Genomic DNA, 14,159 nt, shown 5'->3' with positions numbered 1-14,159 from the left:
CTCTCACCCTCTGCATCTCTGGCCTGTACCCCAGTTCTGTATAAATAAATAAATAAATAAATCTTTAAAAAAAATTTTATTTATGCATACAAGAACTGGGGTACAGGCCAGAGGTGTGGGGGGTAAGAGGATTCACCAGAGATAGAGGAAGAGAAGAACAGGCAGATGTACTAAAACACATTGCTGCTGAGGGGAGCAGCGGAAGGGTCAGGAGAGGTCTGCCAGGCCATGTGGGTCACCTCCCTGGTCAGGGATCAAACTCGTGCTGCAGTGGCTGCAGATAGCTTCATAATACTGTGCTTTAACCTGTTGTGTCATCAGGGAGGTCCCCAAAACTCATTTTAAAAGGAACTCACCATGATAAAAGTATTCTAACATCACTCATTCGCATTCCATGTGTTTCTAATATTACTCTGAACTTAGTCACTTGAACTTTATGATTATTCCATGCTATTTAATATTGGTGATAAAAATTGAGATTATACTTATCTCCTTATTTGTGTTCCATCCTCATGCTTCAGTTCCTCAAAGTGCCTCTTTTTGTAATAGTCTCTTTGTCAAACACATATACCAATTTATACAAATAAATGTTCTTAAAGTGATTATAATAATTATCATTTTATTCTAACACACCACTTTCTTAAACATGCTACAGCTCTTTGTACCCATTCCCACTGCAGGGAATCTTTTATTATCGCTATTATCTCTGTCTAGCTCATTCTTTGTACAGCCTGCCTGGTTTAGAAGTTGTTCTCAGACATCCTGGAGAGGAAGACATGAGGCCACAGAATTCACTCAGTCAAAAGACAAGAACTTTTTTCTTACGCAGCTTCTCATTACTTGTGCCCCTCTGGGAGAAGAAAGTCTCCCCAGTTTAAGACACTTTCATTTGTGGCTCCTAGCTGCCAGAATATAAAACCTCTGGACATCTTTCATTTTTGGCCACCCTGAGGGAATCAGGTCTTGATAAATAGAACTTGAAGATGAGAAAACTCTAGCATCAAAGAGGGCGGCCTCTCCAGTGCTCCCAGAAGCTCCATAATCAAGCCAAGCCTGCACACAGACACGGCTTTCTTATCATGTCTGCCACAGTACGAACATTCAAAGGAAGCCAGGTACTCAGTCTAGAAGTAATGACAGCATGGACTAATTCAGCTAAGTAAGCAAGCAATACCAGTATGTTGAAATAAATCAGTGTGGACCATTTTGTTCAGGGTCTCCTGGTCATGATAAAAGAACAAATTAAAGGTGAACCAGCTTCCATCCACCCTCCCACCCATCCACTCATTTCTATTCCCCCAAACTCACATATCTTAGAATATTTGTTTAAAAATGTCTTTACCAAATGCAATAAAGATCTGGGCTTTACATTTACATTGTAATGCATGCTAAATGTCAGGTTTTCTAGTTGTTCAATTTGTAGTTAAGTGAGAGGCCTCAGGATTTGAAAAGCTATAGAAAACATTTTTGATAGCTTTGGGCTAGATCAAGTGTTGGTTTTAATAGCAGGCCAGATCTCCAAAAACATGCTGTGTAGCTGTATATGAACTTGGCTGTTGGTTTCCTTCGCCAGATGAAAATGATGATTAATCAGGACTTGGATGTCAGTTGCTTTATGTTACATGTGCTCTTAGCTAACAGCTGCCTAGTTCAAGCTGTGATTCCTACATGTCAAATATAAACCTGAAACCATAATTTCCAGCAGGAAAATTTCAAAGTACTCATAGAGTGTATTAGAATATTCAATGTTGTTTCTGATTAAAGTCCACTTAGTATATATAAGTAGACACATATATGTGTGTGTTTATATATACCTGTATGTATATATTTTAAAAACTAACGTTATTATATAACTATAGTTGGTATAGAGATAGAAGTATTTGGAATATATAGGCAACAAGGGAAAAGTGAAAACAAAATGCATCATTAGATGTACATATGTGTAGATATTTTTCAACATACATTCGTTCAAATAATTGTTGTTGATTAGCTAGTATCACTTTCCTTTTTTACTTTGCAATAGATAAAAGCAATGAAATATTATTGACAGGTGAATGATGAGAAATTTAATATTTTATTAAAAATAAATTTAAACATTTTCAATAGTGACTCTTTCTTAAGAGTCCTTCCTTATTTGCTTTTTTAATGCAAAATGCCCTAAGAATAGCATGTGTATGTTTTATTATATAATCCAAAGTAGAAACAAATTCTTAAAAAGAAAAAAGAAAGCAAGTGTTAATCAAGCTTTTCAGAAGTTTAGAAAAGTATATGCCTAAAATTTTAGTGGACCAAATAGGCTGATTTTTTTTAAGCTTACCCTAGATAATAAATGTCTAATTTGAACTGTCCATGTGGCATACAGTTTCCAAATTAAACTCTTTCAGAGACTGTCATTTTTAGCAAAAGAGGGGGAAGTGAGAATTAGACAACACCCAGGCTCTTTCTATACAACTGCAGCCAAGTTGTCTCAAAAAATGAGTTTGCAACGAATCCGCTGCAGTTTATTATCTGAGTGTGCTATAGCAGGACCCCCAGACCCTTAAAGCAATTCACTGAGAACATGTGAACAAAATTGATCCCAGTCCCAGGGCTCCACAAAGTCTAGGCGAGAGAGGTCTGTGTCGTTCCTCTCTTAGTTCCTTTCTCAAAGAATAAACCCAGTTTTGAAGCTGCTTCTTAATATCCAACATATAATGTCCAAGGAAGCATCTGGAAAAGGCCCAGGGAAGTTCAGTAACCTAGCAGTGGAAAGGAAGCTGAGAAAAAGGTCTAAGGTTACTCATTTTTCAACTCTAGTCATTTACTTCTGGGTTTCTAAAACAGGTACTGATCCCTTCTTGCTCCCTCAGGTGGCAAACCTGCTAAGGCTCTTCCAGATTCCTCAAATAAGCTACGCGTCCACCAGCGCCAAACTGAGCGACAAGTCACGCTATGATTACTTTGCCAGAACCGTGCCCCCCGACTTCTATCAAGCCAAAGCCATGGCTGAGATCTTGCGTTTTTTCAACTGGACCTACGTGTCCACGGTTGCCTCAGAGGGCGACTACGGAGAGACAGGGATCGAGGCTTTCGAGCAGGAAGCCCGCCTGCGCAACATCTGCATTGCCACAGCGGAGAAGGTGGGGCGCTCCAACATCCGCAAGTCCTATGACAGCGTGATCCGCGAGCTGCTGCAGAAGCCCAACGCCCGCGTTGTAGTCCTCTTTATGCGCAGTGATGACTCGAGGGAGCTCATTGCGGCTGCCAGCCGCGCCAACGCCTCCTTCACCTGGGTGGCCAGCGACGGCTGGGGTGCGCAAGAGAGCATCATCAAGGGCAGCGAGCAAGTGGCCTACGGCGCCATCACCCTGGAGCTGGCCTCGCAGCCCGTCCGCCAGTTCGATCGCTACTTCCAGAGCCTCAACCCTTACAACAACCACCGCAACCCCTGGTTCCGGGATTTCTGGGAGCAGAAGTTCCAGTGCAGCCTCCAGAACAAGCGGAATCACCGGCGAGCTTGCGACAAGCACCTAGCCATCGACAGCAGCAACTACGAGCAAGAATCCAAGATCATGTTTGTGGTGAATGCAGTGTATGCCATGGCTCACGCCCTGCACAAAATGCAGCGCACCCTCTGTCCCAACACCACCAAGCTTTGCGACGCTATGAAGATCCTGGATGGCAAGAAGTTATACAAGGATTACTTGCTGAAAATCAACTTCACAGGTAAGCAAACGGGTTTTTATCGTCGCCTATGATGTAGATAAGTGGAATAAAAAATTCTGCCACGGAACCAGAAATCACTGTTTCAGTTTCACAAAGGGACTCAAACTCTTAAACAAATATTCCAAGCTGTAAAGCGATGGCTCTAGATGGTCTTTGTCAATTACTATCCTGGCAGGTTCATGACATGAATTAAAAGGCCCCCTACGGTAGGCTGGTCTGTGGTAGCGGCTTATAGTCAAGCTACATAGTATTTGCACTCGCCCCTTTTTGAAAATTCACTGTAGGACATGACACCTGTGATATGAGTATTTAATCTTGCATAACAGAATTGCAACTCTCTAAGGAACACGAACTTCCAAGTCTTTCTGTGGATGTTTGAGCAAAATTTTGTCATAACTTTCACAGTGGGTAAGAGAAGAAAGTCACTTTTCCCAAAGCCTAATTAGAGGAGGAAATGGAAGGATATCCAAACAATGGTGATTTCCAGACATTTGAGTTTATTTTTTCTGTTTTATAGAAACATTCCCATGACAGTATTAACAGCATAGGATTTTCTAAATTATGCTATAAAATGCAACTGTTTTACTGGGAGTATGAATCTAAGCAAACTGAAGAACGGTGGAAGTTATTCTGATACAACAGTAAACAAGCAAAGATGTATTCAAAGTGACTTTTGCCGCTTCTTCTTCTTTTTTTTTTTTTTTAAGATTTATTTATTCATACAGAACTGGGGTACAGGCCAGAAGCACAGGGGCAGTGAGAGGTCTCACCAGTGACAGAGCGGGGAGCAGAGCAGGCAGATCCATGAAGTACACTGCTGAGGGGAGCAGCGGGCGGGACAGGAGAGGTCTGCCGCGCCAGGTGGGTCATCTCCCTGGTGGAGGATCAACTCGCATTGAAGCGGCTGCCGCCACCTTGCAGTGTTGGGTCCTAACCCGTTGTGCCACCAGGGAGGGCTCTCTTCATCGATTTCTAAATATAGCTTTTCATTTTACTGCACTACTAACATAAAAAAAGTCTTTAGGTACATGTGATAACACATCATAACATAACATAATCTTATTGGGCACAATAGAGCTTGATAGCAAGACTATCATGAAGATAAAATGTTTTCAATTGTGAAGATTGCTAATAATCTCCCATGCCACTGGGGCATCACTCTAGTCTACATAGTCTGTTAAAATTGATTTAGTATCTAAGGCGTGAAAGTCTGTAAGTGCAAATCATACTACTATTAGAGCAAGTAGCAACTCTCACATCACACTTACAGATGATCACTCAGAAGCCAAGTGACCTGAAAAATCACTAGAAGTACACAGAGAGGCTCCCATGTCCAAGGATTCCTGTTCCAGAATCCTAACCCCAGAACCAGTCTTGAAGTAAACACAAAATTATTAGCTACATTTTTGCATATTTTTCTTCATTCTACTAAGGCAAACGTCATGGAAATCACTATCACTGTATTCCCTCCTGCTCATCTGATGGATACCAGCTTTTACCATCAAAATGATTCTAGATAGTGGTGGAGATAAAGACTTCTTTGTGTGCCACAAGTATAATCTAAATGGAAATAACAATACATAAAAATAAGAGCAAATCAGCATTTACTTCAAAATTGCAGATGAATTACCATTCTATATTTCTGGAAAATATAAATGGGCCATACATTCAGTAAAAATGAATATTGTTACTGTAAATCTAAATGAATCCTCAGGTATCTATAAATAATATGTACATTGCCCATAATTGTTAGAATTGACTAAGCTATTTCAGTACACATAACCTTACTTTGGGTTGATCATTTGTCTTTATTTTCCAATGTAGTATTTAACTTTTTTATTCTTCACACCTTGCACCTTTCGATGCTAATAGATCCATCATCAACAGCTGATATAAAGAAAATGCTTAGATTCAGCCATTCCTTGCAAGGTAGTACTCCGAGTGGGATTTAATGTAGCCAAAATATTTCCCTTCACTTTACTGATTGAGTTTTTTTTTTTTTTTTTAAGATTTATTTATTTATTCAGACAGAACTGGGGTACAGGCCAGAGATGCGGAGGGTGAGAGGATTCACCAGAGACAGAGTGGGGAGCAGAACAGGCAGATCTACGAAGTACACTGCTGAGGGGAGCAGTGGGCGGGTCAGGAGAAGTCTGCTGTGCCATGTGGTTCAACTCCTGGGTAGGTGGGAATCAAACTCATGCAGAAGTGGCTTAAGCTTCTTAGTGTTGTACTTTAACCTGCTGGCCACCAGGGAGGGCCACTGGTTGACTTTTTAATGGCAAATAAATGTGGAAAAACAAAGTTTTTATTTGAACAAATAAAAACAAAAATAACGCCCCCCCCCCCTTTTTTCAGCCTTTTCCAGTTACTGAGTTTGATTCCACAGATCCGTTGAGTTATGCAGGCCAGACAGCAAGGTGCTATTTTAGCCTTCTCAATTTGCCCAACATTATCAGTTATGTATCTCTGAAGAAAGCAAAAGGGTGGAAAAGAGATTTAAACTACAGAAACAAGAGGGAATTTAGACCAATCACCAGACAAAGATGCATTTTGCTTTTTGCAGTAAATTCTTGCTGCAAATACCCACATATTTGCTATGAGAACTTACAATAGGAGAATGCCAAGATTTTATTTATTTATACGTGTACATTTAATAAATCAGGCAAACACAGTTAGCTATTGAAAAGCAGGGTCATTTTACCTTTTTTTCTCTAAAAATAGTATCTGTTTTTCTAAGTTTATAGAGGCAATAGACTAGGCCCATAGTTAACACTTCACCTTTAGCAATGTTAACTAATCAGTTAACTAACAGCTAAAGGCAATCCTTGCCCTTTGGACTGAAAAACTCCTCTTCCAGCCATTTGTTTTCACTCAATGCTTCCCCCCCAACCCCCACCCCCACCCCAGTTATTCTGAGTGGGGTAACTGTAGCCATTCCCCAATGCCTCTAATTCTTGCATGAGAAAGGAATAAGCCTTTTATCTGAGATGAAAGTTTAATCATATGTTAAAATACACCTTGGTATATTCCTACTACCTTCTTCTGGCATTGGCCAACATGAGTATCACTTGAAGTTAACCCAATTGGAATTTTGGCAACAAAAGACTTTGTAGAACTATGCAAAACTATGATTCTTATAAAAGTGAACTCTCCTGGCATGGGGTCTAAGTCTGTCCCCCCTCCACCCCCTTCTTTATCACACATTCATCCTTCCTTCCACCAACACTGCCAGCAGGTCCCCACCATGTCCTGTTTATATTTTATCTCTGTGCCTGCTATACATACTGCTTTTGTAAGGGGGAAGGGATGTCCTGAACGAGCTCTGTAGATACAGATAGATACAGGTTTTGTGGACTTCACCCCCACCCCAGATACTGCAACTACAGAGCCCATCAATACCAAAGAGAAACATGCTGGGACCTGAGGGTGGAGGTTAAGCAGCCAGGTTTGGTATAACGTGGGCTCTGGGCTCTCTTGGCCTCCTGACGCGTGCTTCTGGCTTGGCTCTTCACTAGCTGTCAGTGTGCTATTGGGGTTCCAGGTCAGCGGAACTGGTAGGAAGCATTAATTAACTTATCTCTCTCTCTCTCTTACCCTGAGTTATTCATTTCCCTTTTCTCTTGTAAATAAACCCATTATTAACCTTTTTGTGTGTGCCTGCAGTTGAATCTTTAGGACAGGGGTTAGGACCCACAGTCAGGCTCCCCAGTTCACACTGGATTCCCCTATAACACTTCCATCACTGGTAGTAGGGTGTTTTCTTAAATTGCTGTCTTATAAAACTCAACTTTATTTATATCAAATATAGAAAGCATTCCTTGAACTTCCCAAACTGAAATAAACACTCCTCTTAATTTTCTATATCATGCTGGCATTTTGCTTTCTCTCATATCTCATCCAAATCCACCAGAAAGTTTGACAATGGCTGTACCTTTCAGAAAGATACAGAATCTATTACCTTCATTTTCACTGCTGCCACCCTGTGCCAAGCCGCCACCATCTCCAGTCTATATTTCTATAATCTCCTACTTGTCTTTCTTTTCCTTTTTCTTTTTTTTCTTGCTTACTGGCAACCCAGGCTTCATAACTCATTTCTTAGATAACATCCAGGTCCTTTTAAAACGTAAATGCCAAGTCACTGTACTCAAAATCCTTAAAAGGTCCTATGAAGTCCTCCCTCCCCCCTCCCTCCCTGTTTCTGTTCTCCTGGCACCTTTTCCTCTCCCTCTTTCTCACTTCCCTGCAGCTATGCTTGTTATTGAACTTTTCACTGCCCTGTCTCTCTGCCTCTGATGACAGATAGCTCCAGGTAACCCCAGAACCAATTAATTCTCTTACTGCCTTCAACTGCTACTTAAATGGTATTTTCTTGGTGAAGCCCACCTCAGCAATCCTTCTTAAAATTGCAATGCAGGGCCTCCAGCCCCCACCACAAGTCCCCTGTTTTCCTTTATCTGTTCTACTTTTTTTTTTCAGCTTTTCACTCCACACCATTTGTTACTTTCATGTTTATTCAGTTTTATTTGCTCTTCACAAGAGTATAAACTTACATTGTCAATATGTTCACCAATGTAGTTCAAGCACAATAGGCACACAGAAATATCTGTTGATTATAGCACTTAACACCCAAACTCATATTTCCTTCCTTAGCTCCCCTACTTGATTGAGTTTTTATTCAAGACAGAAAACGTGCTTCATCTCTGATCTTAAATACTGAATATGTGGGCATTATATAAATATTTACTGAAACTATCAGAGCTGAGAAAAACAATATATTTGTGATTGTTTTGTGAAAATTGAATGTATATGCTTTTTTCATTAATAACAAATTTCAAGAAAGAAATGTATATGACTTTTAGAATGACTTGCTTTTACTCAGCCACTCTCATTTAGATATGTTTTATCTTTGTATTTGAGATAAATATAAAATGAAATATCATTAGCAGTGGAAGGCATCATCACTGTTGATGGATGTTGTGAAGCCCCCAAACAAGTAATTTTCCCAAGGTCATTATATGGTTAGTTTCAGGAGCCAAAGGACCCTGGGACATTGATCCCAACCACCTAATATAGTTTCTGACTCGCACACTAAGCATCGGTACAATGTTTATTGAAGGAATGAAAGACAGTCAATCAATAGGTTCAAAATATGTTTCTTTCCCCCATTTTATGACCCTCTTAATGTTCCTGAGTCACTTCCTCAATTGGTTGGTGCTAAGGTGATTCATAAAACACCTAAACTTTGGAAGCTGAATCTTTGATACTAAAACTTAGAATATTAAAAAAGAAAATTCAAGGCATTTTTTCATTTGGAAAAATTTTCCAGGTAAAATATTCACATCAGGGTCCTCCCTGATGACACAACAGGTTAAAGCACTACACTATGAAGCTCTCCAAAGCTACTGCAGCACAAATTCCATCCCTGGCCAGGCAGCTGACCCACAAGGCTGGCAAACCTCTGCTGCCTGCCCGCTCTCCCCTCTAGTGTTTTTCAGTCCACCTGCCTGTTCTGCTCCCCACTCTGTCTCTGGTGAAACTTCTCATCCACCACACCTCTGCCCTGTACCCCAGCTCTGTAAGCATAAATAAATAAATCTTTAAAAAAAAAAAAAGAAGAATCACATCATCCAACATTCTAAAAAAATTATTTAAATAAGAATTATTAGGTATCATGTGACTTCAAAGGTACTTTGAATAAAATTTCATGAGCTTATAAGGGGAAAACTTAAATTAACCAAGAAAATTAAAAACAAGAAACAGAGAGGAGTATTAAACAATTAAAGAAGAGCAGTGTTGCTTTCATTTGTGTATCCATGGTACAATACTGTGTCACTTACTTTTTATTCTGACACTAATTCCAGAAAATGGCATAGAATAAAAGCATAGAGTTACAAAAGGTCTTACAAAAGGTCTAAGTCCTGACTTGAAAAAGGTAGAAATTCAGTGTGTCAGCATTATTACCTGCACATACTGAAACACATCAGAGTGCACTCAACTGGCAGGGCAGGAGCGTAACTAACATACAACAGATTCAAGGGAAAGAAGAAAGAGCTCCCATTTTCTCAACATACTACCAGAGGTGTTTCCTGCTCTAGACTGTCAAGTAGGCATTTGCTTGGAAATAACATTCATAACATTCCTGTCTCATAGGGGTGGGCAAAAATACTTAAGAATGGAGAAATGGAAAGTTGACATATTCAGAAATGTCTGAAGGGCCACATAATGAAGAGGTGCCAGAGCAAATCATCAAGGTCCCGACTTAGTCATTTATACCACAGCTAGGTTTAGACTTTAAGCAAGAGATTGGGGGCGGGAGTCCAACAATAAACAAGACAGACATGTCCTACTTCATGAACTTAAACCAGCATCTAGAACAATTATTGGCGGCTACATGATTAGGATCTAGCCCTAGGCTTTGTGTTTTGTTTTGTTTTTATTGAAACGTTATTGTATATCTTATGCTCAGGGGAAATCTAAACTCCCTGAAAAGAAGGTACTCCCAGGGTTTGACTCAGAAGTGAAGAGAATAGCTTCCTGTAACTGATGGGCTGGTGGTCATTTAGGACTAGATAGGGCACAGAGCTATAATAGTTTTGTTGTTTGGTAAGTTCTTTGTGTGTACATGCATGCATGAGAGAGAGAGAGAGAGAGAGAGAGAGAGAGAGAGAGAGAGGTTTTTCTGTTAGTACCAGCAAAGAGACAGACTGCTGAGATCAGAGACAAGTAGATGGAAGAGATGGTCCAAACTTGATCTTTTATTTACAATTTTTCACATAACAGAGGGTCAGAGGCAGAAAATGGGTAATCCAGCTTCCCTGTCCCACTCACCTCTGCATCTGACTCATCCTCTAGCTATAGAAATCACGCCTGGTTGGGGCTATAATGACAGAACACAGGCCAGAAAGGGCAGATTTTCTGGGACACCGCACTCCAAGGAATACATTTGAGCTGGCCCCAGCCCAGCAAGGCTCTCCTCTTGAAAAGTACAGGGCCATCCAAGGCACAGCTAGGAAGCCAAAATGGTAATGGCCACATCTTTAGATGAATGGGCTTTGAAGTCCCTGAAAGAGCAAACTGCTCTTGATCTTGCTTCCTCCCCTGGAACATTTGTAGTTCCCACAAAGGCATGGAAACTTGTTCCAACTCTGCTGATCAAAAGCATTTCCAAAACGTAAAGATAAATATCCTGTAATTCTTTTATTCCTTTTCGCTCTGGTCAGCTTCCTGGGGTCAGAAGAATAAGATTAAACCCCCAAAGGACACCACTAATGTGGTTACTTATTTGTTTATGCACTGTGCATCTGTGCTTTGGTATCTTAGAAGCTTGAGAGATGATTCCCATTCTAAGGTCACACAGTGGAGAACAGGGGCCTCTAGAAAATCTCTTTTTCCACTTTGTCTGTGCTTTTTGCTGCTACTGCTGCTACTGTTGCTATTGCTACTGCTGCTACTGTTGCTATTGCTACTGCCTGTTGGTATCACCACAATGTGCTCTTATTACTACTACAATTTTTATTTCTCAATCCTTAATTTAACTTAATTCATTTGAGAGGTCACTCTATAATCATCCTTACTGAAGTATGAAAGAAATGAATTTTACTATCTTACTAGTAAGGAGAAAAGTACAATAAACATACTATTTCCTGTAAGTTTCCAGACATTTTGGGACGCAGGTATTTTTACAGGAGTATCACCTGCAAATTTGTCTGGAAATCGAAGAAAGTATTCTGAGTATTTTTAAAATATAGCTAAATTAAATTTAGTTTATGTTCTCTTGGGGACACCTGGTACTATCCCACAATAACTTGGTCTTCTAAATGTTTCTAATCTCTGAACATTTTGTCACAATTGACTTGAAAACATGTTTCCCTGCTTCTATGTAACCTTGTGCTTGTACTGATTTTCCTCAAGATATTGGAAAGGTAACAGAAAAATGAAGTTTTTTCAGTGGGTTCAGAAAAAATTGCTGAGCAGGAAGGCAATCATATACTGACAGAGAAAACTTTTCACCAAAGAATTTTTGAAAGATTAGACTCTCATGAAGCAAGGGATTATAGGAAGTGCTTTTCAGTGTGGGGTTAAGTAATGCTTTCTAGGAGCCTAGCAAAATCCTCATGTGTCTCAATGCCCAGAGAGTGAAAAGTTGATGAAGGTTAAGGGTGGTGATGTTACACCCTGAGGGAGAAGCACAGAGATGGACTGAAGAACTAGAGGAGGGCTTTAGTCTGTGAGCACAATGAACCTGCCAGGCTTGCACCTCCACAACCAAACTGTATGTAAATAAAAATAATAACCTCTAAAGGACTACCAGATGACCATTCTATGCATAACTATGGAAGACAGCAGATAAAGAGGGGAAAAACTAAAATTTAACTGTGTGGAGCATGGCGGGGGCCACTTCTCCCAAGAAGAAAAGAGGCAATTGTAACAAGGAGATGTGTTGATGGAAGGCCTCACCACTCCCCCCAATCGGGGACTTAGACCTTCAGGACTATGCGGAGGGTGGTATAGTTCATGTTCTGCCTTGGGGTTCTACCTTGGGAGAGCTATAGGAGTAGGGGAGCAGAGACCCATGGCCAATCCCCAGAATAGCAAATGGAAGCCTGCAAAGTACATGCTCTACCACTGCCTAGCAGCAAGACACCTGGGGAGATACCTAAGTCAGGGGCTCCAGGCTGGTGGCCAGTGTAGGGTCCGTGTAAGGTGGTGATTGTTGGATTGAATTTGTGGTGTAGCCCAAACCAGTAGGGAAGGCTACATTGGCTCATCAGTGCCTCCATACAGAAGAGATTCTTTTCAAAGCCAGTGCAGGGATTTCATGAAAATGACTGCCTCCTCCAACACCCCACTCAGGCACAGTGGAGATAACTCTATATCCTGGTATCTCATTATGAGTTTGTTAAGGGCAGGGGGGCAGCCAAGGAACCCAAAGCTGCCAACTCTCACTAGGTTCTGCCGTTGCTGCCCTGCTCCAATTTTATTTGCATTTGCTTTTGCCCATTGATCAGTGAGGCTGAGTAGCTTTTCATGTACCAGGTGGCTAGTTAGATATCCTTGGAAAAGTGTTTCCTCTTTTCCGTTGCCCATTTTTAATCAGGTTGTTATGTTTTTTTTACTACTGAGCTTTTTCTACATTTTGCATATTCACTCCTTATCAAGTATATGGTTTGCAAGTATGTTCTCCTGTTTCATAGATTGCCTTTTCATTTTGTCAGTTATTTCTTTTGTTGTACAGAATCATTTTAATTTGATGCCATCTCATTTTGCTATTTTTTCTTTTGTTGTCTCTGCTTTATGTCAAATACAAAAACAATCTTTGTCAAGACCATTGTGATTGTGAGGAAGCTTACATTTGTCTAAGTTTTTATGATATCAGGTCTTAAGTTTCAGTCTTTAGTCCACTCTGAGTTGACTTTTGTGTGTGTTATAAGAGTCCGGCTTCTTTCTTCTTTACTTTTCTGGAATTCACTTCAGTCTTTTGTGGTTTCATACACACCTTATGGGTTGTTTGCTCTATTTTTGTGAAAAGTGACATTAGAATTTTGATAGGAATTGCACTGACTCTGTTGATTGCTTTGGGTGGCACGTATATTTTAACAATATTAATTTTTCTAACCCATTAGCATAGAATTTCTACTCATTTGAATCATTGATTTCTTTCATGAAAATCTTATAGTTTTCACTATAGAGAGCTTTCATCATGGTTAAATTTATTCCTACATATTTCACTCCTTTAGATGATATTTAATGTATTTTGTTTCTTAATTTCTCTTTCTGAGAGATCATTGTTAGCATATGAAAATGCAGCTGATTTTGGTTTATTTTTATTTTGTAATGACTGAACTCATTAATTAGTTCCAATTTCATTTCAGTCTATAGACGTGAACATAGAATAACATGTCATCTACAAAAAAAAATTCTTCCTTTTCAGTGTAGATGTCTTTTATTTTTCTTACCTATTATCCTCACTAGAATTCAAATACTATGTTGAATAAAAATTTAAGAGTGGGCAACATGTCTTATTCCTGATCTTAAAAGGAGAAACTTTCAGCTTTTCACCGCTGAGTGTATATGATTTATGAACTCATCATATATGACGTGTATTGTATGCAGGTACACATTTTAAGGAGAGATCTTATCACAAAAGGATGCTGAATTTTATCAAATGTTTCTTTGCTCTTATTAAGATGATTGTGTTCTTTTTATAATTCATTTTTTAACGTCAGGTATCAATCACATGGATTGATTTATAAATGTTGAACTATCATTACATCCAGGATGAATCCCCCTTGATCATGGCATATGGTATTTTTTTTATTACAAAGTTTATTTTTACATCATTTTGTACATTTTTTTTTCCATCTCGATTGTAATCCCCGCGGGTTTCCCATCACCAAATCACCCCTGTGCCACCACCATAGTCCCGTGCATTTCCCTCCCTTCCCCCCCCC

General features: G+C 39.8%; 1 protein-coding gene across 3 annotated transcripts in view; it reads left to right on the top strand.

Annotated features, from left to right (window-relative positions):
• The window catches only part of GRM3 (glutamate receptor, metabotropic 3), a 198,552-nt gene that overhangs the window by 125,497 nt on the left and 58,896 nt on the right, over positions 1–14,159 (top strand). For all 3 annotated transcript variants that reach the window (XM_012721061.1, XM_012721062.1, XM_004676882.2), the window contains one exon: positions 2,850–3,705. In XM_012721061.1, the coding sequence (XP_012576515.1) occupies positions 2,850–3,705 (856 nt within the window). The remainder of the gene's footprint in view (positions 1–2,849; positions 3,706–14,159) is intronic.

This window comes from Condylura cristata, unplaced genomic scaffold (assembly GCF_000260355.1).
Source record: "Condylura cristata isolate star-nosed mole 26May11 unplaced genomic scaffold, ConCri1.0 scaffold00005, whole genome shotgun sequence".
Classification (NCBI taxonomy): Eukaryota; Metazoa; Chordata; class Mammalia; order Eulipotyphla; family Talpidae; genus Condylura; species Condylura cristata.
This window is presented reverse-complemented; position numbering and strand designations above follow the sequence as displayed.